The sequence below is a fragment of the Grammomys surdaster genome, unplaced genomic scaffold (genome assembly GCF_004785775.1).
Source record: "Grammomys surdaster isolate TR1022 unplaced genomic scaffold, NIH_TR_1.0 1036, whole genome shotgun sequence".
NCBI classification, from domain to species: Eukaryota; Metazoa; Chordata; class Mammalia; order Rodentia; family Muridae; genus Grammomys; species Grammomys surdaster.
In genome coordinates, this window is record NW_021605455.1 from 51583 (window position 1) to 72674 (window position 21092).

A 21092-nucleotide genomic window follows, 5' to 3' on the forward strand; every position below is an offset into this window, starting at 1 on the left:
TTCCAATGCTTTTATCACGTTCTTTACACTGCCCCCTTAGAGTCTTTCCCTTCTCAGTGGTTGGCCTGCCTAATCAATAGCCTTACATTATTTAATGTTGACCACATCACTGGCTTTTCATTATTCATTAATAAAAATAGAAGTATGGTAAATTTGCTTATAGCCAGGTTTTTATGCATTTCTCATTGTGTGAGTGATAACTTCTTTAAGACTGATTTTACCAGTAAGTTTTAAAAATATTTAAGTAATCTTTAATTATAGAAAAGTTATAAAATACAGAAACAAAAGTTAAAATAGTCATGTCTATTTACAAATACCACATACCACTTTCCATTTTTTTTTTTTTAACAAAAACCTGATGTTAAAAAAAAAGCTGGGCGGTGGTGGCACACGCCTTTAATCCCAGCACTTGGGAGGCAGAGGCAGGAGGATTTCTGAGTTCGAGGCTAGCCTGGTCTACAGAGTGAGTTCCAGGACAGCCAGGACTATTCAGAGAAACCCTGTCACAAAAAAAACCCAAAAACCAAAAAAAAAGAAAAAAAAAAAACAAAAAAAAACCAAAAACCTGATGTTGTATTACTGTTGTGTAATTGTTTTGAATCAGTGTACTTGTATAACTGCCCCAGGCTCCATTTCTAGTCCCTTTCTTGCATGTGAAATGGAAGTGCCTTGCCCTTAGACAGCACCGCCCTCCCTCCGTGCTCCTTCCAGGGAACCTCTGCTGCTCTCTAGGAGTTTGCCTGCACTAGGCATCCTATACTATGGAGTCGTGTAATGGGTGCCATGCATGATTGGCTCAAAACTTCACTTTGTTATACACAAAGAGGCTCCATTCCTTCTTAGCATTGTTGAGTCCCAATCAACCACTTCATACTCTTTCTTTCAAGGATTGTCCTTGTATTATAACAAATAAGAATATTCTGCTAAGAGGCCTTGCTAATGTAGACATTGTCAATTTATTAGTTACTTATGAAGTCTTCCTCATCCTCAAGTGCTAGACTGATTGTCATCTCTCTTTCCAGTTAGTTTTCACATCTGTTACTGTTCTCATGTCTGTTAGCACTGAGCCCTGGGACGCTGTACATATACAGTGAGTAGCTGGTAAGGGCCAAATGTAACCCTGTGTGTGTGTGTGTGTCTATGTGTGAGTGTGTGTGTGTGTGTGTGTATCCCCAGAGATGAATTATATTGATGGCCATGTGCCACTATCTCCTCTTGGATGCATGGACTCATCAAACTGAGCTTTAAACGAGGACCAGAGAGCCATCCTGTAAAATGAGCCCGTGCCTTCAAGAAAAGGATCATGAGGTTACCGATTCACAGTTGACACTTGTGAAGCTGTGCTCACACCTCACCCACAGACACTCTGTGCTTGCATGTTACTGTTGGCAGGCTTGCCTGCAAGGGAAAGGTGGCTCGTCTAGTGTTTTCACCTTGCTGGAAGGGAGTGTGTCTTCTCTGGCTAGGCCGAGTGATTCTAATTTTAAACGTGTTTCCTCACTTGGGAAACAGAAAAGAGATTTGCCACGAATTAGCTCAGGAGTATCTGACTGAAAGAAACAAGTGAAATGCTTAAATGGGAACAATAAGCATCGTCACAGTGCTGAAGGACAGGGCCGGGACGGGAATCGTTGCTCCCTCGATTGCTTTCGCAGCAGCATTGAGATCTGAATTTTATTTTTATTTACTTATTTATTTTTTTGGTTTTTCGAGACAGGGTTTCTCTGTGTAGCCCTGGCTGTCCTGGAACTCACTCTGTAGACCAGGCTGGCCTCGAACTCAGAAATCCTCCTGCCTCTGCCTCCCAAGTTCTGGGATTAAAGGCGTGTGAGATCTGAATTTTAAAGTCATTAATTCCTCCTGTTTTCCTGAGAAAATAAATGCAGTCTTACCCAGTATGGCGGTTGCTGAAGTTTTGACAGTGCAATGGTTCCAGGCCTTTGATGTTGGCTGTTGAATGACAGCATATAGATTGTCTGTGAGCTACGCGAATACACCTTTTTTGGTTCTGCCTGTTGTATTAAAATTTTCTGCAATAAATTTAAATGCAATTTTATCCTTTAAAATTTTATTATGAATTTTTTTTTAAATGAACCTTCCTGCAGTTTAACCACTGAGTGGGCTAATTCTTGTTAGTTTGGTGAATGATTTCTGTAATTCCCTCTTTGCTGACATAAGGGGAGAGTCTTCAGAAATGCCTCTGTGGTTTTCTGAATGGCCACTTGTTGATTTACTTAGCACTTGCCTTAAACTGACAAAGATTGCATATTTGTTAGAATAGGTACACTTGTAGGCTAAAAATGACATTAGTATAAAGTGTCAATTTTGAAGAAATTCTGTGACAATTTTCAGTGAGAGGGACAAAGACATTTTTATCATTTGGTTTGTAAACCTCATAATTGTGGTTTGTTTAACAAATTCTCTTGTAATTTCCCCCAACAGCTTTTGGCATGTCTGTTTTCTCTAAAATGTTTGAACTATGAAATCTTCATCTTTTACTGTTGCGTATGAGACTGGTGTGTCTAAAAAGTAAAGTGCAGCCAGTCTAAATTACTAGAACCCCTGAGTGAAAGAACTTATGTACTTTAGAGGTTTGCTTTCTGAATCCACTGGGCCTGATGGTTCCATAGTGGTCAGTCACAGGTCAGCTTGCCATTTTCCTTGTCATGTTTAAATTGGTATAATTCCTAATTACTCACATTGTTTTGTGCAATTGTAATTATGACCTAGATATATTTCGTTTTTGTTTTTTGGGACAGTGTTTCACCGAGTAACCTTGGCTGTCCTGAAACTCACTCTGTAGATCAGGCTGGTCTAGAATTTAGAGATTTGCCTGCCTCTGGCTCTATAGAGTGCTGGGATTAAAGGTATATGCCCCCACTGCCCAGCTCGATATAATTTTTATAACATGTTATATGCATGATACATTTTTCTTGTTTTTAAAAGGTACTTTCAAGTGTATTTTTATTTTATGGATATGAGTGGTTTGCCTGCATGCATATATGTGTGCCACATATATGTATGTGCACCACCTGTGTGCCTGGTACCTGTGGAGGCCAGAGTGTCAGAACCCTGTAAGGAGAGTTGGGGGGGACGGACAGGGAGTACTTTCTGTCATCATCCTCCAGTCTCTTCAGTTTTGCTATGTGTTGAGATGGCACCGGAAATAACAAGATTGTCTTCTTTGTGACTGTTCCTTTTTGTAACTCTTGCTGTCAGAGACTGACAGTGGCTGTGATCCAAGAAGGTGCCCGATGTGCCTCAGACAAAGATGGCTTCAGGACCCTGGTGGTGGTTTAATAGAGTTTAGTTTGGGGGTAAAGGTTTGATTATGCGATTATGAATTTTAATCTTTTAATGTCCTGCTGTAGTGAGTGAGTTTGAAGTATTCTGTGTGGCATCCTTTATTTGATGGGAATTAGTATTTGCTGGCATATTTCCAGTGCCCCAGGTCTGTCCTAAGAAACATTTGGTTTCTGACTGTGATTGTCTTGGAAATATTGGCATGTTTTTGCAGTACCATTCTACTTGTATTTACTTGAAATGATTTGTTCACTGTCTCTTGCCAGAACATCTGAGCTCATCTGTTTAAAAGCGCTGGGTGCCTGTAATGCTGCAACCGTGGCCAGCCAGCTTAGCTGCTTTCTACCCCACTGGGACTCCAAGGCAAGCGGTTGGCAAAGCACGTTATTCTTAAATGCCTGAGAAGTGTAGGAAGCTGGAAAGTGGACGGATGAGAGGAGAGATAGTTTCTCTATTGCGGCAGTAAATGTGCCTGGCTGAGTTCCTGTACAGCAGCGGCTCCCAACCTTTCTACGCTGCGACCCTCTAATATAGTTCTTCACGTCATGGTGACCCCAGCCATAAAATTATTTTGTTACACTTGCTCTGCTTTCATGGAACATAAATGTGGGCGCTGAGGATGCTTTTGCCAGAAGTGATTGCTGAGGTGGGAGTTGAACTAGCTGTGGGTGAGGAGAGAAAGGCTCCATGGGCCTCACTTCAGAAAGGCTGGTGCTAGCTGCCTGGTGAGCCACAGAGAGCAGCTTTCCAAGGAGGTGGGATCATTCTGAGAAGGAAATTAAACTGCTTCAAAGGATACATTCTTGGTGCTGGAGAGATGGCTCAGCCATTAAGAACACTTCCTGTTCCTCTAGAGGCCCTGAGAGTGACCCCCAGCACCCACTTTAGTTCACAGCCATGGGTAACATCAGCTCTAGGAGGATTGTCCATCTGGCCACGGGGGTCGTCTGCCCTCAGAGAGATGGTTAAGATCACTAATTTACAGCTTGTGCAGATGACCTGTGTTGATTGGCCTCCATGTCCCAAACATGGCTTAGCCCCTGTGCCTGCCTCCCATGTCTCTGAATTCCCATTTCTAATTTGATTAAGGTCTTATTTACCATGCCACCTTGATTGTCCAGGAACTATAGATAAGCTGGCCTTGAACTCACAGAACTCTGCCAGTCTCCCAAGTGCTAGGTAGGATTAAAGGCACGTGTCAGGCACTAGCCGCTGCCTTCCCAATAAGAAAAAAAAACCTTGGGCGTGGTTGTGCTCACTTTTAATCCCAGCACTAGGGATGCAGAGATCAGCTGATCTCTGAAGACCGTGATGAGAGACCCTGTTTCAAAACAAATGAGTAAACAAAAGATTTCAGTATGGGAGAGTTTTGCCTACATGTGTGCATGTGTGCCTGGTGCCTGCGATGGTCAGAGCGGGTGTCAGATTCCCTGGAACTGCAGTTATAGATGGCTGTGAACCTACATGAGGGTGCTGGGAACCAAACCCAAGTTTTTTGTAAGAGCAGCTGGTGCTCTTAACCTTGGACCCATTTCTCTTTCTCTGCCCCAACTCCTGGTTTGTTGAGCTGTCTCTACATAGTCCCGGCTGTCCTGGAGTTCTCTATGCAGACCAGGTTGGCCTCAAATTTACAAAGGTTCCAGAATTTACAGTGCTGCCATCACTGCCCAGCCTTTTCCTTTGCCCATTTTTATTTTTTATTTTTTTTTTAAGATTTATTTATTTTACTTATGAGTACACTGTAGCTGTCTTCAGACACACCAGAAGAGGGCATCAAATCTCATTACAGATGGTTGTGAGCCACCATGTGGTTGCTGGGATTTGAACTCAGGACCTCTGGAAGAGCAGTCAGTGCTCTTAACCACTGAGCCATCTCTCCAGCCCCCCTTTGCCCATTTTTAAATTGGATGTTTTGGAGTTCCTTTTACTTTTGAGTTACAGAGTTTACAAACAAACAACCTTTCACTACTGTGTTTTGTTTGTTATTTTGTTTTGTTTTTTTTTGGGGGGGAGGGCATATGAGGTCTTACTATGTAGCTCTGGCTGGCCTGGATCTGGTTTTGTAGGCCAGGCTGGCCTCAGACTCACAGAGCTCCCCCGCCTCTGCCTCCCAGAGCTTGGTATTTAAGGTGTGTATCACCATGCCTTTATGTTTTTCTGTGTCTCAGAACCAGTGAAGTTTATATGTGTAGTCTTTCTTTTCTTGCCTGTTTCTTCACTTTCTGTTCGTTGTAATTTTCTTGTTGTTGTTTGAGACAGGGTGTACAATGTAGCCCAGGCTGTTCTTAAGTTCCCTGTTGAGCTCATGTAGTCCAGGTTGGCCTTGAACTCATGGTAGTCTTCCTGTCTGAATGCTGGTTATAACAGGTACTCAACACCATTCCTGCCTTTTGCTCAGCTATTCAACAGTATTGAGATCCGTACTTCACATGTCTGCTGAGCGTGACACCACTTCTGTCAATATGGGCGTGATCAGTCAGTGCCTTGTTCTGTTATGGATTACGCTTCCCAGGTCCTGCAAGATAGGGCTCCCCAGGTTCTTCTCTCTGCTCTCTTGTCAATTAGAGTAAATTTCCTAACTACACTGAAAATTGAATTGAGACAGGATCTACACTGTAGCCCAGGCTGTGTGGCTTTGTTTTATATTGCTAATTTTATTTCTTCCTTGTTAACTGTATTCTTGTTTTGATTTATGTTTCCAATAGATGCATTCTGTTAGTGTATACATATTTAGTGTTGCATTCTAAATTACTTTTTATGTCTTTTGTCTTTACAGTACTGAGTTGAAGCTGTTGGAAGAGGCAACCATTTCAGTTTGCAAGTCTTTGGGTAAGGTGGGAAGGGAGAGAAAAACAGGAAGTTTTTAAATTTTTCTGTTAAAATTTAATGGTATAGTTTTTTTGTTTGTTTTTGTTTGTTTGTTTGTTTTGTTTTTTTGTTTCGAGACAGGGTTTCTCTGTGTAGTCCTGGCTGTCCTGGAACTCACTCTGTAGACCAGGCTGGCCTCGAACTCAGAAATCGGCCTGCCTCTGCCTCCCAAGTGCTGGGATTAAAGGCGTACGCCACCACCGGCTGGCAATTTAATGGTATAGTATGAGTTGAATTAATGCAGTAGCATTCTTGATTATGATGGTGATGATAGTAATTTGTTTCATGGACTCATTGATGCATTGTACAGTTTTGTCAGTGTGCCTTGTCTCTATTTGTAGTGGTATTAGTGGACCCTCCTGGGGTTTCAGAACCTATACCTGGCTTCCCTTGTATATTCTCTTACTGTATGTATGTATTTACAGATGTCTTAGTTAGGGTTTTATTGCTGTGAAGAGACCACATGACCAAGGCAAGGTCCCTTATAAGGGACAACATTTAATTGGGACTGGCTTACAGTTTTAGAGGTTTAGTCCATTATCTTCAAGACAGGAGCATGGCAGCATCCAGGCAGGCATGGTGCAGGAGGGTCTGAGAGTTCTACAGATTGATCCACAGGCAAGAGCAGGAGGCTGTCTGGCAGCCAGGAGGAAGCTCTGAGTCCATACTGGGTGGCGCTTGAGCATAGGAGACCTCAATGCCCGCCTGTGTGACTTACATCCTCCAACAAGCCACACCTACTCCAACAAGGCCACACTTCTTACTAGTGCCGCTCCCTGTGGGCAAGCACTTAAACACATGAATCTATGGGGGTCAAACCTTTTCAAACCACCGCAGCAGACTTGCAGTACTTTTTAAAAGTATATTCTGAAGAACTCCATCTTTGACACTCTTCGACACATGTCAAGAAGCTCACGTAGATACACAATTCTCAGTTCTGAATGAAAATGAATTCTGATAGCTCAGGCCAGTGTCCTTTCAGTGTTTGCATTTCTGGTTCAACAATGTCTATGAATCTATGTTTACATTGGCCAAGAAAGTGACTGTGCCCTAGTGGCTGCCAAGGTTTGAACTTTGCACCCAACATGTAAACCTTGTGAGCTTTCTTCAGCAGTAAAAGTAAATTTTGGACTAAACAGTGTCTTTTTTCTGTCGAATTCTTAGTTTTTGTGCTTCAGAGACTTTCTATGATGTATAATATGTTTTATGGATTTTTTTATGTCTAATTCGTTATTTCCAATAATTATTTAATAGCTAAGAATTTGAGCCAGTAGATATGGATCTGTTCTTGAGAAAGTAACAACCTATAGACAAAAATATGAAAAACTGAACTGGAGAATGGGTCAGTGGTTATGAGTACTAGCTGTTCTTCTAGAGGACCCGAGTTGAATTCCTAGCACCCACATGGCAGCTCACAATGGTCTATAATTTCAGTTACAGATGATCCTATGTCCGCTTCTGGTCTTCTCAGTATGCACATGTTGCAAAGATATATGTGCAGGCTAAACATTCATACATAAAATAAAGCAATACATTTTAAAATTTAAAAAGAATATAAAAAATTACAGTAATATTGGTGCTTACCTCACTTGAGGTTGCACTTCCTGTTTACTTTGTAAGTAAAAATTGGATATTTGTAATTACAACTATCTGTTAGTCACTGATCTTTTGCTGTGATAAAACACCATGACCAAAAGCAAGTTGGAGAGGGAAGGGTTTATTTAGCTTCTGCCTGCATAATAATGCTCATCAAAGGAAATCAGGACAGAAACTCAAGCAGGGCAGGACCTGGAGGCAGGAGCTGATATGTAGGCTATGAAGGGTGCTGCTTCCTGACTTACTCATCATGGCTTGCTCAGCCTGCTTTATCATAGAACCAGGACTTCCAGTCCTGGGATGAAATCACCCACAATGGGCTAAACCCTCCCTCATTGATCACTAATTAAAAAAAATGTCCTACAGGCCTGCATAAGGCCCCATCTTATGGAGGCATTTTCTTAATTGAGGTTTCCTCCTCTCAGATGCCTCTAGCTTGTGTCAAGTTGACATAAAGTTATCCAGCACAGATAAGAGCAGCATTTTTCTCTTACTGTGTATTTTCAGAATTAGATGTGAACTCATCTGTAAGAGTGATCAGTCAGCAATTTCAGTGTGACATTTATAAGTGGTATGATATGCTCAATATTAACTAGTTAAATGCCGTTCTTGTCTCTTGCAGTTGAAAACAACCCTCGAACAGGAAATCTTGCTGCGCTAACTAAGGTCTTCCTTTCTAGAACCAGAGAGCTCAGGCTTTCGGCGGAGTGTCAGAAGTAAGTTGCTGTCCAGCGTCACCGTGGCATGCTTGTCACTATGAGGAAGAGTTTGTATTCGGTGGAGGAAATAGGCTATGGTCTTTTGAAAACCCCTGTGGAGAAATCATACTCTTTAGTAAGAGAAAAAAAGTAGAAGAGAAGTTTTTATTTTAGGGTCTTAAATTGTTGTTGTGAGATTCAGTAATTTGTTTGATTCCAGCACTTGGTTAGTTATTAAAATTATATTCTTTATGATTAGCAATTATAATTAATTCAGTTTTTAAATGAATCATTAATTTGTTTTCGGTAGCACATAAAGTGGGTTTTATGGTGACATTTATTTGCTTGTGTTCATCCTTCCATTACCCTCTGTTGTCACGATGTGGTTTTTGTCATAAAAGGTGTTTCCTCCTGTTAACCACTTCATTCCTCGTGATTACTAAGCTAGTTTCAATAGCGACTTAGACTGGTGTTATCTTATTCCACATCTACAACTCTTAATGCCTTAAGTATTGGATCTGGGGATGTCTGATTGCTTATGACTAGAACATTGATTTTGTTAGTAGCCTAGGCTGGACCAGGTACTCTAGTGCTTTAAGCTTCCAAGTGCTGGGATAACAGGCAGGAGCCACTGTGCTGGGTCTTATAAAACTGTTTTTAGATAGATAGTATCTTTAAGATTGTTTATTGGCTCTGCTTATAAAGAAATATACCAAATCCAGTTAAAAATTTGCTGTCATTAATACAAATAGCAGGCACTGTATTGTGCTGCCACAGATGCCTCCTGTTGGTTCCACTGTGCACTTGTATATCTTCTCTTTCTGCTACCACAGTTTTAGCTCTCTTTGCTTTCACATGAGACAGTTATAAACCTACGGACAAAACAGTTAGACCCATAGGTGCCAGTAACCGTTTTAATCCAGTAGATTTCACTTAGTAGAGTGTGATCTGAGGGAAAATACAGTAGCTGCCACTGACTCAGTGTAACTATAAGATACAGACACTCCCATGTAAGCAGGCTGTGCAGAGCCATCCTCAAATTATGAAGACACACGGACTAGAAACAAGCCAGCCTTGTTTATGATTCAATAGTGAATTCTGGTCTTTCCTTTCCAGCCACATCTTCATTTGGCAGACGCACAATGCTTTGTTTATTATTTGCTGCTTGCTGAAAGTGTTCATCTGCGAGCTGTCTGAGGAGGAGCTGCAGCTTCACTTTACGTATGAAGACAAGTCCCCTGGCAGTTACAGTAAGTAATAGGTCAGCAGCAGATCTTAGGATTAAAGTAGAATCTGCCTTAGTGGGGAAGGGCACCGCCTCCCAACAGTGCAAGCCTGGCAGCCCCATGTAAAAGTGGAAGGAAAGAGCCCATCACACCATGTCATCCTGTGCATCCTGTGTATCCTTTGACCTGCACATGTGCACTGTGGCTCCTGTGCTCACACCTGCCCACCATACACACACTGCATTTAAGAAGCATCAACTTTGAAAACTCCAGGCTTCCTGCAACACCGTCTATTTGCTTAAAACAGCCAATAGGAAAAGGTGTCTTTTGACGTCTTTATGGATGACTTGTTTTGTTGCTGTAACCAACAGAACAGGGAAGAAAGGGTTTATTTTGCCTGGAGTTTGAGGGTGCATTGCATCATGGTAGGGCGTGGTGGCAGCAGAAGCATGAGGCAGCTGTCACCTTGCATCTACAGTAAGGAAGCCGAGAGAATGGAATCCTGGTGCTCGTCTGCCTTTGCCTTTGATTTTGGTCTGGTACCTAATCTGGAAGCTGTGTCACAGGCATGCTCAGAGGTCTGTCTCTTTGGTGATTGGAGATCCGGTCACGTTGACAAACAGTGTAAGCATCACAAAGTCTGCTCCTTATGAACCCAACAAACATATCACTTAATACTTATTATTGTTGCATTTTTAGACTTATTTATTTTATGTGTATGAGTGTTTTGCATCTGTGTATGTATGTGTACCATGTGTTCACCTGGTGCCAGAGAAGGACAGAAGAAGGCATTGAATGCCCTGGAACTGGTTTAAGGATGGTTGTGAGTCATGATGTATGTCCAGGTCCTCTCTGCAGTCCTACCCTTACATATCCATCCTCCTCACTTCCCCTCCTCTCCTCATAAAAAGGGGTTCCCCCTTGGGTACTACCCCACCCTGGGATATCTGATCCCAGTAGGTCTCCCACTGAGGCCCACCAGGCAGTCCAGATATGGAAGGAAGGGTTCAGTGGCAGGGAACAGAGTCAGAGATGGCCCCCGCTCCAATTGTTAGAGGACCCACATGAAAACCAAGCTGTATGTCTGTTACTAATGGGTAGTGGCCCTGGATCCAGCTCTTGCATGCTCCCTGGAAGTGATCTTAACCACTGAGACATATCTCCATTGCCCGTTAGTTTGTGTGTGTGTGTGTTCACCATGGCATGCAGGTGAAGATCAGAGGACAACGTTTAGGAGTCGGCTTCTCTTTCCACTGTGGGGTCTGGGAACCTAACTCAGGTCATCACGTTTTTGTGGCAAGTGCCATTGCCTGTAAAACAGTCTGGCCTGCCCTCACATATAAAACTTTTTAGCCACAAACTTCTACCTCTTCTCTCCATAGACATAAAGCCATGTCATGGTGCAAAGTGCATTCATCCATCCTCAGGTTTCCATCTCTTTAATAGTTTCAGCACTGTCTACAAGTCCAAGTTTCTTTAGAGACTGAGTGGAGGACCTTAACTGTCAGCTCCTAGGGAATGAGAACAAGTTACTTAGTTCCAGTACATATTGGAACATGATAAACATTCCCATTCCAACATCAGGGAATGGCAGCATAACAAGGAAAGACTGGACCAACGTTATGCGAAAACCAAGCAAGGCAAACACCCTAGGTGGGGCTCCTGTGTGCTGAGACTAGAGGTGTGTTAGTGTTTAACATTTTTTAAAAAAATCACATTTATTTATTAGTGTATGTGTGTAGGCTTGTGAGCATGCCATGGCATGCATGTGGAGACCAAAGGACAACTTACTGGAGTGGTTTTCTTTCTTCCATCTTGTGGTTCCAGGGAATTGAACCCCACTTATCATGCTTGGCACCAGGTACCCTTACCTGCACAGATATCTCACCAGTCCCCTTCCCTCAATCATGTTCCCAGGACACAGGTAAAACTAAGCTGAGATTCTTAGCCAGAATGTGACTTGAGTGGCCTGTGGCCACTTCCTGACTCAGTCCCTGTTCCTATCTGAAACCTCTTGAGCCTGGTCTGTGGTCCATTGGCAGCTCCAGAATAATAAACCACTGAACTTGGCTTACATAATTAAGAGCTTTTTGAGCCCAGAGTTCCCTTCCTGAAAACTAGGTCTGAGAGCACAGACCATGTGGTTGAGCTTATCCCAGCAGCAGCCCCACTCCTGGTACCATTTCTCTGCATTAGTGCCTTCTCTTGTTGCTGTCAAATACCTGACAAAGCAGCATAAGGAAGGAAGGCCTGGGTTTGCCAACAGTTTAGGAGTACAGTTGAGTACAGGGATAGACCTCCTTCTCCCCAGTTAACACAGTCTAGAATCTTACAAACATGCTGTGTTTCCATAGTTTTAAATATGTTCTGGGATATGAATAGGGCTTTTGTTCAGGATTGCATACTCTAATGTTTCTACACTAATCTTCATCTTTTAACATCAGTAGTACTCAAAACACAGTTCTACTTGTTAAGAAAAAGACCACGTCCCCCAATGGGGGCTGGAGAAATGGCTCAGTAGTTAAGAGTAGGTACTGCCACCCAGGGCTAGCAATGGCAGTTCTGCAGGTGCTGAAGTGGCACTTTCAGCCTAGGCTAGACCAGATCCTTGAAAAACATGAAATAGTTCAACATAAATGTATTTGAAGATGATTTTTTTCTTTTACTTATTTTTATGAGGGTTGCTCTCAAGCACAGCAGGTTATACATATGTTCATCTTTGCTTTCTCTCAAAACTCTAGTTGGCATTGAGAATTTGAACCATGGATGAGCTGGGCATAGGTTGGTGGTATAGAGCTACAGCCCTAGCACTGAGGAACCATCATGTTGGCATTTCAGAGCTGTTGGAAAGTCAAGTAGTACAGAACTTAGCTGAATGCTAACTGCTTTGGAGAGCACCAGAAGAAAGCGTCTTGTTCCGGAACTCTGGGAAGGCTGTGGACTGGAAGTGACAGGTGTCTTAGAGGCAGGCCCTCGGGGATACTAGAAAAGTGCTCAGGCTGGCTCTCCTCAGGCCCAATTGTGAGGCTACCCCTCCCAGTGTAATATTCTGTGCAGCCCACCTAGCAAGGCTCACCTAGGAGCTTCCTGGGAACCTGTAAGACACAGGCAGAGAGCTCAGGACTGAGGTGTCCTGACTCAGCTGATAGAATGTAAGCATTTGAATTTAACCCCCAGCAGGAGATTAGTGGACCCCAAACCAAATGAACCAAAACAGAAAACAAATATGTTTGATGTCCTCTGTGAAGCAGCTAGGAGCCCTCCAGAGGAGACTGTCCACCCATCCTGGACAGGCCCTACCTGTGTGCATCATGCTTTTAGTTAGCCTTTGCCTCAGTGGTGGGTAAATGGAACCAGATGGTAGAGAGGAGCAACTAACATGGAAAGAGCAGCGTAAACCAAGAAAGAAAAAATAATGTAAGGCAGGATATTTGTAGAAACAGACTTCAAAATCCTTAACTGTTCTCTCTAACACACCCACTTTCCTTCCTGTTCTTGGCCTCAGTGTAATGAGAAGTCTTAGGCATTACCCTTGAGACCCATGCTTTTTGCCCTGTTAAGCTCCATGAAGCTGTGGTGGTTGAATGAGAATGGCCCCCACAGACTCGGGTGTTTGACTCTCTCTGGCCCATAGGAATTGGCACTGTTAGGAGGTGTGGCCTTGTTGGAGCAAGCGTGTCACTGTGAGGGCCAGCTTTGAGGTCTCATCTCCTCATGCTAGGCCCAGTATGGTACAGAGTCTCCTGTTGCCTGTGGATTAACTTGTAGAACTCTCAGCTCCTTCTCCAGCTCCAAGTCTGCCTGTACACAACCATGCTGATAATGGACTCAACCTCTGAAACTGTAAACCAGCTCCAATTAAATCATTTCTTTTCTTTTAAAATTTTTCTCTCATATATTACATCATGACCACACTTTCCTCTCCTCCCAGTCTTTCTTCCCACTTCCCTTCTCCCCAAGATTCACCAACCTTTTACCTCCCCTCAGAAAACAGCAGGCCTCCCAGGGACACCAACAAACAGTGCGTATCAAGCTCTAGTAAGACCAGGCGCACATCATCACATTGAGCTGAGGAAGATTTACTCCTGCATACCATCACATCAAGGCTGAGGAAGAGTTACTCCTGTCTTAGTTAAAGTTCTGTTGCTGTGAAGAGACACCATGACCATGACAACTCTTAGACTCTAGTGTCTGCTTGTGGGACTTCTCTACTGGATTGCAGGTTTTCCCTATGGGACTAGCCTTGTTTTTCCTCTAGCCAAGGAGCTCTGGCTGCCTTGTCAGCAGGGTCTCACCTCTCCCTTTTCTCTCCTTTAACTAGTTCCCAGACACTGGCGCAGGTAGCCCTGGCATTGCATACCAGGGATTGATGTTTTAGGAATTTTAACAAAGTTTAATGGTGTAATTTGATTGTTTATATGTATGCAGTGCAAAAGTAAACAAATAAACAACAAAAAAAACAAACACCAACCCAACAATGGAAACGTGACTCAGAGAATAAAGTTCATATGTTAGGGTAGCCTATTCACCATAGCAAGGCACCTTCTCAGAAAACCTGAAAACATTCAAAATTTAAATTGATCTTTGCAGAAAAAATAGAGGAATGCCTCTGGGTGCTCCTGAGTTGTTTAGTTTTTGTAACAGTTGTCTTAGAGTTTCTTTTGCTGCGATGACACACCCTGACCAAAAGCAAGTTGGGGAGGGAAAGGTTTATTCAGCTTACACTTCCACATTGCTGTTCATCACCATAGGAAGTCAGGACTGGAACTCAAACAGGGCAGGAACCTGGAGGCAGTAGCAGATGCAGAGGCCATGGAAGGGTGCCACTTACTGTTTTGTTCCCCTGGCTAGCTCAGCTTGCTTTCATAATGAACCCACCAGCCTAGGGATGGCACCACCCACAATGGGCAGGATCCTCTCCTACTGATCACTAATCGAGAAAAATGCCCTACAGCTGGATCTCATGGAGGCATTTTCTCAACTGAGGCTCCTTTCTCTCTGATGATTCTAAGTTGACACACAAAAGCAGCCACTACATGTAGGAATCCTTTTGTAATCACTGAAACAAAATGATTGAAATTTTACTGTACGCACACCTGGTACATAATGGTGTCTTTTCTTTTTGACCACAGTAATTGCAGACAACCAGAAGCATTGATTGGAATGGCATAGATTACAGCTCCTAAATATTGCAGTGCATTGACATATAGATCTGTTTTATTTTTAGAAAAGAATGAGTTCATTTCCTTTTCTTTTTGTGATTAATTTATAACAGCATTTTAGAATGCTAATTAAAAATATTTAATATTTTAGAGTAACTCCAACGAAAATAGGCAAACATAGACTCCACCAAGATTTTCTGAATATAGGTGTATAATAAATCTGACTGTATGTGCGTCATTGGCACTGACTCTGTGGTCCCAGCTGGCCTTCCTTCCATGTGCCAGGCTTGCTGCTGTGCACTACCATGCACCACCATGCCTGTGGCATGTTCTGTTTTGAAGAAATCCTTTTATTCTGGCTTTTAGTCACTGCAGACTGTTTCTGAGGCATGTGACTGCACTTGATTAAGGTTTTAGCATTTGTCACTGATATAGCGTGCTTTGGGCAGCACATAGAGCCTGTCCTGTCCTGAGTGCTGAAGAGCAGTGACAGTTACATCTCTCTTTAACAGTGCTTGTTTTGTTTTGTTTTCGAGACAGGGTTTCTCTGTATAGCCCTGGGTGTCCTGGAACTCACTCTGTAGACCAGGCTGGCCTAGAACTCAGAAATCCTCCTGCCTCTGCCTCCCAAGCACTGAGATTAAAGGTGTGCGCTACCACTGCCCAGTGTAGTCCTTTATTTTGTTTTTTTTTTTTGTAAAAATTTATTGCCGGGCGGTGGTGGCGCACGCCTTTGATCCCAGCTCTTGGGAGGCAGAGGCAGGAGGTCTAAGTTCGAGGCCAGCCTGGTCTACAGAGTGAGTTCCAGGACAGCCAGGGCTACACAGAGAAACCCTGTCTCGAAAAACCAAAAAACAAACAAACAAACAAAAAGATTTATTTTCACTCCCTGTGTCTGACTGTTTTGTATGTATATGCATCGTGTACATGCACAGTGCCTGGAGAGGCCAGAGAGGGTGATGGACAGTGTGAGTGTCCTTGTGGATGCTGGAAACTGCACCTGGGTTCTGCAAGAACAGCCAGAGCTTATAAGTGCAGAACATCTCTATTCTTTCATCATCTATTTCTTTGAATGACTGGTCCACATGTGTTTGTTTGTTTGTTTCATTACTGCTTTGCTTCTGGTGATCAGTAAGGATCTCCACTTTTTTTTGATACATAATCATTAGCTTAAATGATAAAAATTATCTAAGAAAGTGAAAGAGAGTTATGTTAGCTACTTTTAATAACAACCTGGAGGTAAGGCAGAAATTGGAGGGTAAACTCCCAAGTGGGTGGCTGACCGGGTATGTAAGAGTGAGTTTGAATGTACTAAACCTGCTTAACTGAATTGAGATCATGAAGTAGTGAATAAGAACACGATGAGAGAGCTTCCGGGTCAGGAGGCCAGGAGGGGCTGTGTGTCTGTCATGCCGGCCTGAGGTGCAAGGAGCTCTAGTTCAGGGTTATCCCAGGCTACATAGTGTGCTCTTTTCTCAACAAACAAAAACGAGACTGTATCAGAGAAGCAGACTGCATAGTCAAGAGGATACAGAAGGGTGGCCAAGTCTGGATTTTAGCGTTGTGCTACTGGTGCAGTCATCAAAAATGAAAATAAGAAAGAAGTGTGTTGGGTTAGAGAGATGGCTCAGTGGTGAGAGCACTGGGTGCTCTAACAGAGGATGGGGGTTTGAACCCCAGCACTCGCATGGTGGCTTACAACTTTTGGGGGACCAAGCTCCCTCTTCTGGGATCTCTGTGCTGCCCATATACATGTAGGCAGAGCATTCATGCACATAAAATTAAAAAGAGGTAAACTAGAGAAGTGTTAGAAATACTGCACTCGTTTTTTGAACACACTGAGTTTGAGATAATGGTCACACACCAGGCGGTGGTAGCACACGCCTTTAATCCCAGCACTTGGGAGGCAGAGGCAGGCGGATTTCTGAGTTCAAGAGTTCGAGGCTAGCCTGGTCTACAGAGTGAGTTCCAGGACAGCCAGGGCTACACAGAGAAACCCTGTCTCGAAAAACCAAAAAAAAAAAAATAATAATAATGGTCACTCATCTTGGACACACCAGTAGACAGTTGGTGAGTGTCTGCAGCTGTGGCACGCTGACTGCTCTGGGTCTTGTCCGATCTGTGAACTGACCAGAGTCTGTCCGGCCGCGTGCTTGGATGGGAGACAGTTTGATCTGGAGGAGTGCTGCCAAGAGAGCAAAGGACACTGAGCAGTTGCGAGACTGTACACGACCTGAGGAAATCATTTTATGAAGGAGTTGATGTCATGAGTGTCCAAACCCAAACCAGAAGTCACAGTGCTCTGGCTTAAGCTGTGTGGAGGTCCCTTGGCTGTGGGAGTTTGGGACAGAAATGCTTTGTGTTGGGATGACAGGTCACATCCTGTCCTTGCCACTTACGATTCTCTAACCAGGAAAGTCATCTTGTCTTTGACTTTTGTTTGTAAAGAGTGATTGCCTTCTTGTCGAGATTCATTCTGTCCCCTGTGGATTGCAAAGGGGCCATGGAGCTCATCAGAATCAAGGGCAAGGTCATATGAACATGGGGGGTGGGGGGGGATATAGGTCTAAATAGCTTTGCTTCAGGTGAAGCAGCTAAAGCTGCTTTTAAAAAAATGTATTTTGACTTTAACATAAAATCCCATTAGAAGAAGCAGTGTGAAGTATGAGAAATGTGAAAATCACCAGCCTGTAGGCGCCTTAAGGTCGTGGTTTTTTTTTTTAATTTTGTTGATTCTTTGTGAATTTCACATCATGCACCCCAGTTCCACTCATTCCCCCCCCCCACACCTGCCTTCCACCCTTGCAACCCCTCCCCAACAGAGAAAAAAGATGTTGTTGTGGAAGCTGGAGTGTGTCACAGTGTGCCAGTAGTATTCCCTTTTGTCTGGCTTCTGCTATGCTATCAATACTGAAAACACTCTAGGACTCCTCTTGGATATCCTATTGTTGCCCTGTGTCATGGAGATCCTGCAGTTTTGGATCTGTAGGACTCACCCCTTCATGCACTCCAGCAATTCATCAGTGGGGTAGATGTTGGGGTGGACTGATTAAAAGCCCTGGATCTGGGCCTGAGAAGTGTCTGAGCTACTCTGCCCTCCAGCTCTTCTGCTCTCACACCCTTGGCCTGGTTCACTGGCAACCCATGTAACCACGGCCAGCTCCACCCTGCTGCCCAGGCAAGGCCCACTCTCCCAAGTGTTGTCGCAGATGAGGGACATAGCCAGTTCTGTCACTCTCATGACCCTGGAACCAAATCTTCTACCTGCCATAGGTGGTGAGGGATGAGGGAGGGAAGGACAGCACTCTCCCTCATCCATCCATACCAACACACAGCACACAAGAAGTAGGGTTGACACTCCTGCGCTCATGCCCTTGGGGCCTGCTCACCTGCAACCCCCATATCCAGGGCCAGCTCTACTGTGCTGCCCAGGTAAGGTACAGGGCCTGCTCTCCCAAGTGCTGTAGCAGGTGAGTGCCAGGGCCAGCTCTCCTGCCTACAGTACATACTTATAATCTCAGAATTTGGGGGACACTTGCCAGTTGAGGACTACACAGTGAGACCCAGTCTTAAAAGGAAAGCAGAAATAGAGCCAGTGAGATAGTTAAGCAAGTCATGCACGCCCAACAAGCTTTTTTCTAACTCTGAAACTCACATAAAGGTAGAAGGAGAAAACCAACGCCAAGGAGTTGTCTTCTGCCTTTCACACGTGTGCTATGGCACATACACTAATACAAAAGGAAAATCACAGAAAGTCAGTATTAAGACTGTATTAAGTGTTGACTTGCTCATGATCTGGATTTTATTCAGAGGTCAAAATAGTGTTTGAATATATATATATATATATATATAATAATTTTTTCTTATTAGAAGTGAAAACTTAACATCTAAGTAATTTCATCTATTGTCTACCTTGTCAAAACAAAGCTTTGTGTGTCTCACTAGGTTCTGACTCTGAAGATCTTTTGGAAGAATTACTCTGCAGCTTGATACAGTTAATCACTGATACTCCACTCTTGTAAGTTCTGCCTGAGCCGGGCTTGGTCTTCATTCTGTAATGAAAATGAGAATTGACTGTGCTGAAGAGGTGTGTGAGTGTGTGTGTGTGTGTGTGTGTGTGTGTGTGTGTGTGTGTGTGTGTGTGTCTGTGCTGAGAGAGAGGACGAGGTGAGGTGAGGAGGGGCAGGGGCAGGTGTGTACAATGTGAGGTAGGGCAGGGGCAGGTGTGTACATGGTAAGGTGGGGCGGGGCAGGTGTGTGCAGAGAGAGTAGTGAGTGTTGGGTGAATTCCTTAATCATTCTTCTCTCCTTTAGTTTTTTCTTCCCGGCCCCCCCCCCCCACTCTCTTTTTCTTTTTGAGATAGGGACTTAGAGTGTAACTCTGGTTACCCTAGAACACCCTATGTTGACCAAGCTGGCCTCAAACTCACAGGTATCCCCCTGCCTCTGCTTCCCGAGTGCTGGGATTAGAGGTGTGGGCTACCACGCTCAGCTCCCCTTATTTTCTGAGCCAGAGTCTTTTATGGAACCTGGACTTGTTTGACGTGGCCAGCAAGCCTCAGGCGCGCCATCGTCGCTAGGTTCCCGGTGTGCCACCAAACTAGGATTTGACATGGTGCGGGATGAGGATGCTAATTGAGGGTCTACTGAGCTATCTGCCCAGGCCCTGTGTGGAAGGGCTCGTAGGTTCTGGGGCAGGTTAAGGATTCCACACTCAAGCCATTCTTTCTCTTTTGCCTGGTGTATATAGACTGTATCCACCTGACTTGCTTGCTTTTCTATTGCTGTGACAAAGCACCATGAGCAAGGCCACTTAAACAAAACAAAACATTTAATTTGGAGGTCATGGTTTCAGATATTAGTAGAGATTTTGGCCATCCTGGCAGGGAGCATGGCCTCAGGCAGGCAGGCAGACAGGCAGGCATGGTACTTGGAGCAGGAGCTGAGAGCTCACATTGAGACAACAACCACAAGGTAGAGAGAGCTATCTGGGAATGGTGGGCTTTTGAAACCTCAAAGCTCGCTCCCAGCAGCACACCTCCCCCAGTAAAGCCATAGCTCCTACAGTTCCAGCAACTGGGAACAAAGCACTCAGATGTGTTTGAGGTTTGGGGCCCATTTTTATTCAAACTACATCGCTATCAAACAAGAATTTCATGTTAAGGGAGAATGATTAAATCCTTCAGTAATATTAACGTGGTAGGCAGAAGGTTATATTAACTTCGGTAAGAAGAACTCTTACAGGTCTCTATAAAGACTTTGAGAAAGGCAAATTGAATCTAGTCTGTGTGATAGAAAAAGCAAACTGATCACAGTGTTCTCTTTTTTCCTTAGCTTCTTGGTTTTGTTTTGAGACAATTTTAAAGAGGGCAGATTTCTTTGCAGTGTTCTTTGAAGCTAGGTGTATTCCTTGAGATGTAGTTGGGGATGTCCTCCAATGAGGTCTCTTAGTGAAGTTCTTCACAGGGAGCTCCCTCAGTGAAGAGGCCTGTGGTTCTCCTGACAGCCTTTTTCCTGTGTCCTGGAACGTAGATGAGATCCTCTATGCTGCACCCCCATCCTGGCACCACGACTCAGTAGTCTCCTGGAGGTTTTGCTTTGATGTCACTGAGCCCTGAACCAAGGTCAACAACTGCTGTTCTCTCTCCCTCACCCTGAATGTCTCATGTGACAAACTAAACCCTTAGTTGTTTATGCTGCTGGAACCGGTTTCCATCGCTGCAGCTCAGTGCAGTTCCTATGTGTATAAAAATGTCTACTCATTATGAGTTGTTGCTTATCACCTCTCTCATAACAGATTCTCCTCTGGAATCCTTGTTAGCTGTTTCCGTCATTGCCTTCCTTTATATGCTGACTGTGCATTCATGTATCATGGCCCTTTGGAAGGCTACAAACCTTTGTAATGTTTGTGGTGACACTCTTCTATCACAAGAGACACTTTTATTACTTTGGAAAATTTATAAAATGGACTGACTGATTCTTGAGACAGAACCTTTTATGTTGGCCTTGCTGGTGTCATGTCTCAGTCTTCCATCTTCAGCTGTCTGAGTAGTCAGGATGAGAATATACATATCTCCTTATTTATTGTGTGTGTGCATGCATATGGACATGGATCCATGTGTGGGCATGTATGATAACCAGAGTTCAATACATGAACTCAGGACCCACATGATAGAAGGAGAGAACTTAATCTTACAGTTATCCTTTGACTTCCATACATATGCTATGGCACATACATG

At 43.7% G+C, this 21092-nt stretch overlaps 1 protein-coding gene across 1 annotated transcript in view; it reads left to right on the forward strand.

Annotated features, from left to right (window-relative positions):
- Dym (dymeclin) overlaps nt 1-21092 on the forward strand; it is a 269849-nt gene that overhangs the window by 34559 nt on the left and 214198 nt on the right. Inside the window, exons 3-6 of the mRNA XM_028783225.1 lie at nt 6080-6132; nt 8390-8483; nt 9582-9715; nt 18799-18871. Of these exons, the coding sequence (XP_028639058.1) occupies nt 6080-6132; nt 8390-8483; nt 9582-9715; nt 18799-18871 (354 nt within the window). The remainder of the gene's footprint in view (nt 1-6079; nt 6133-8389; nt 8484-9581; nt 9716-18798; nt 18872-21092) is intronic.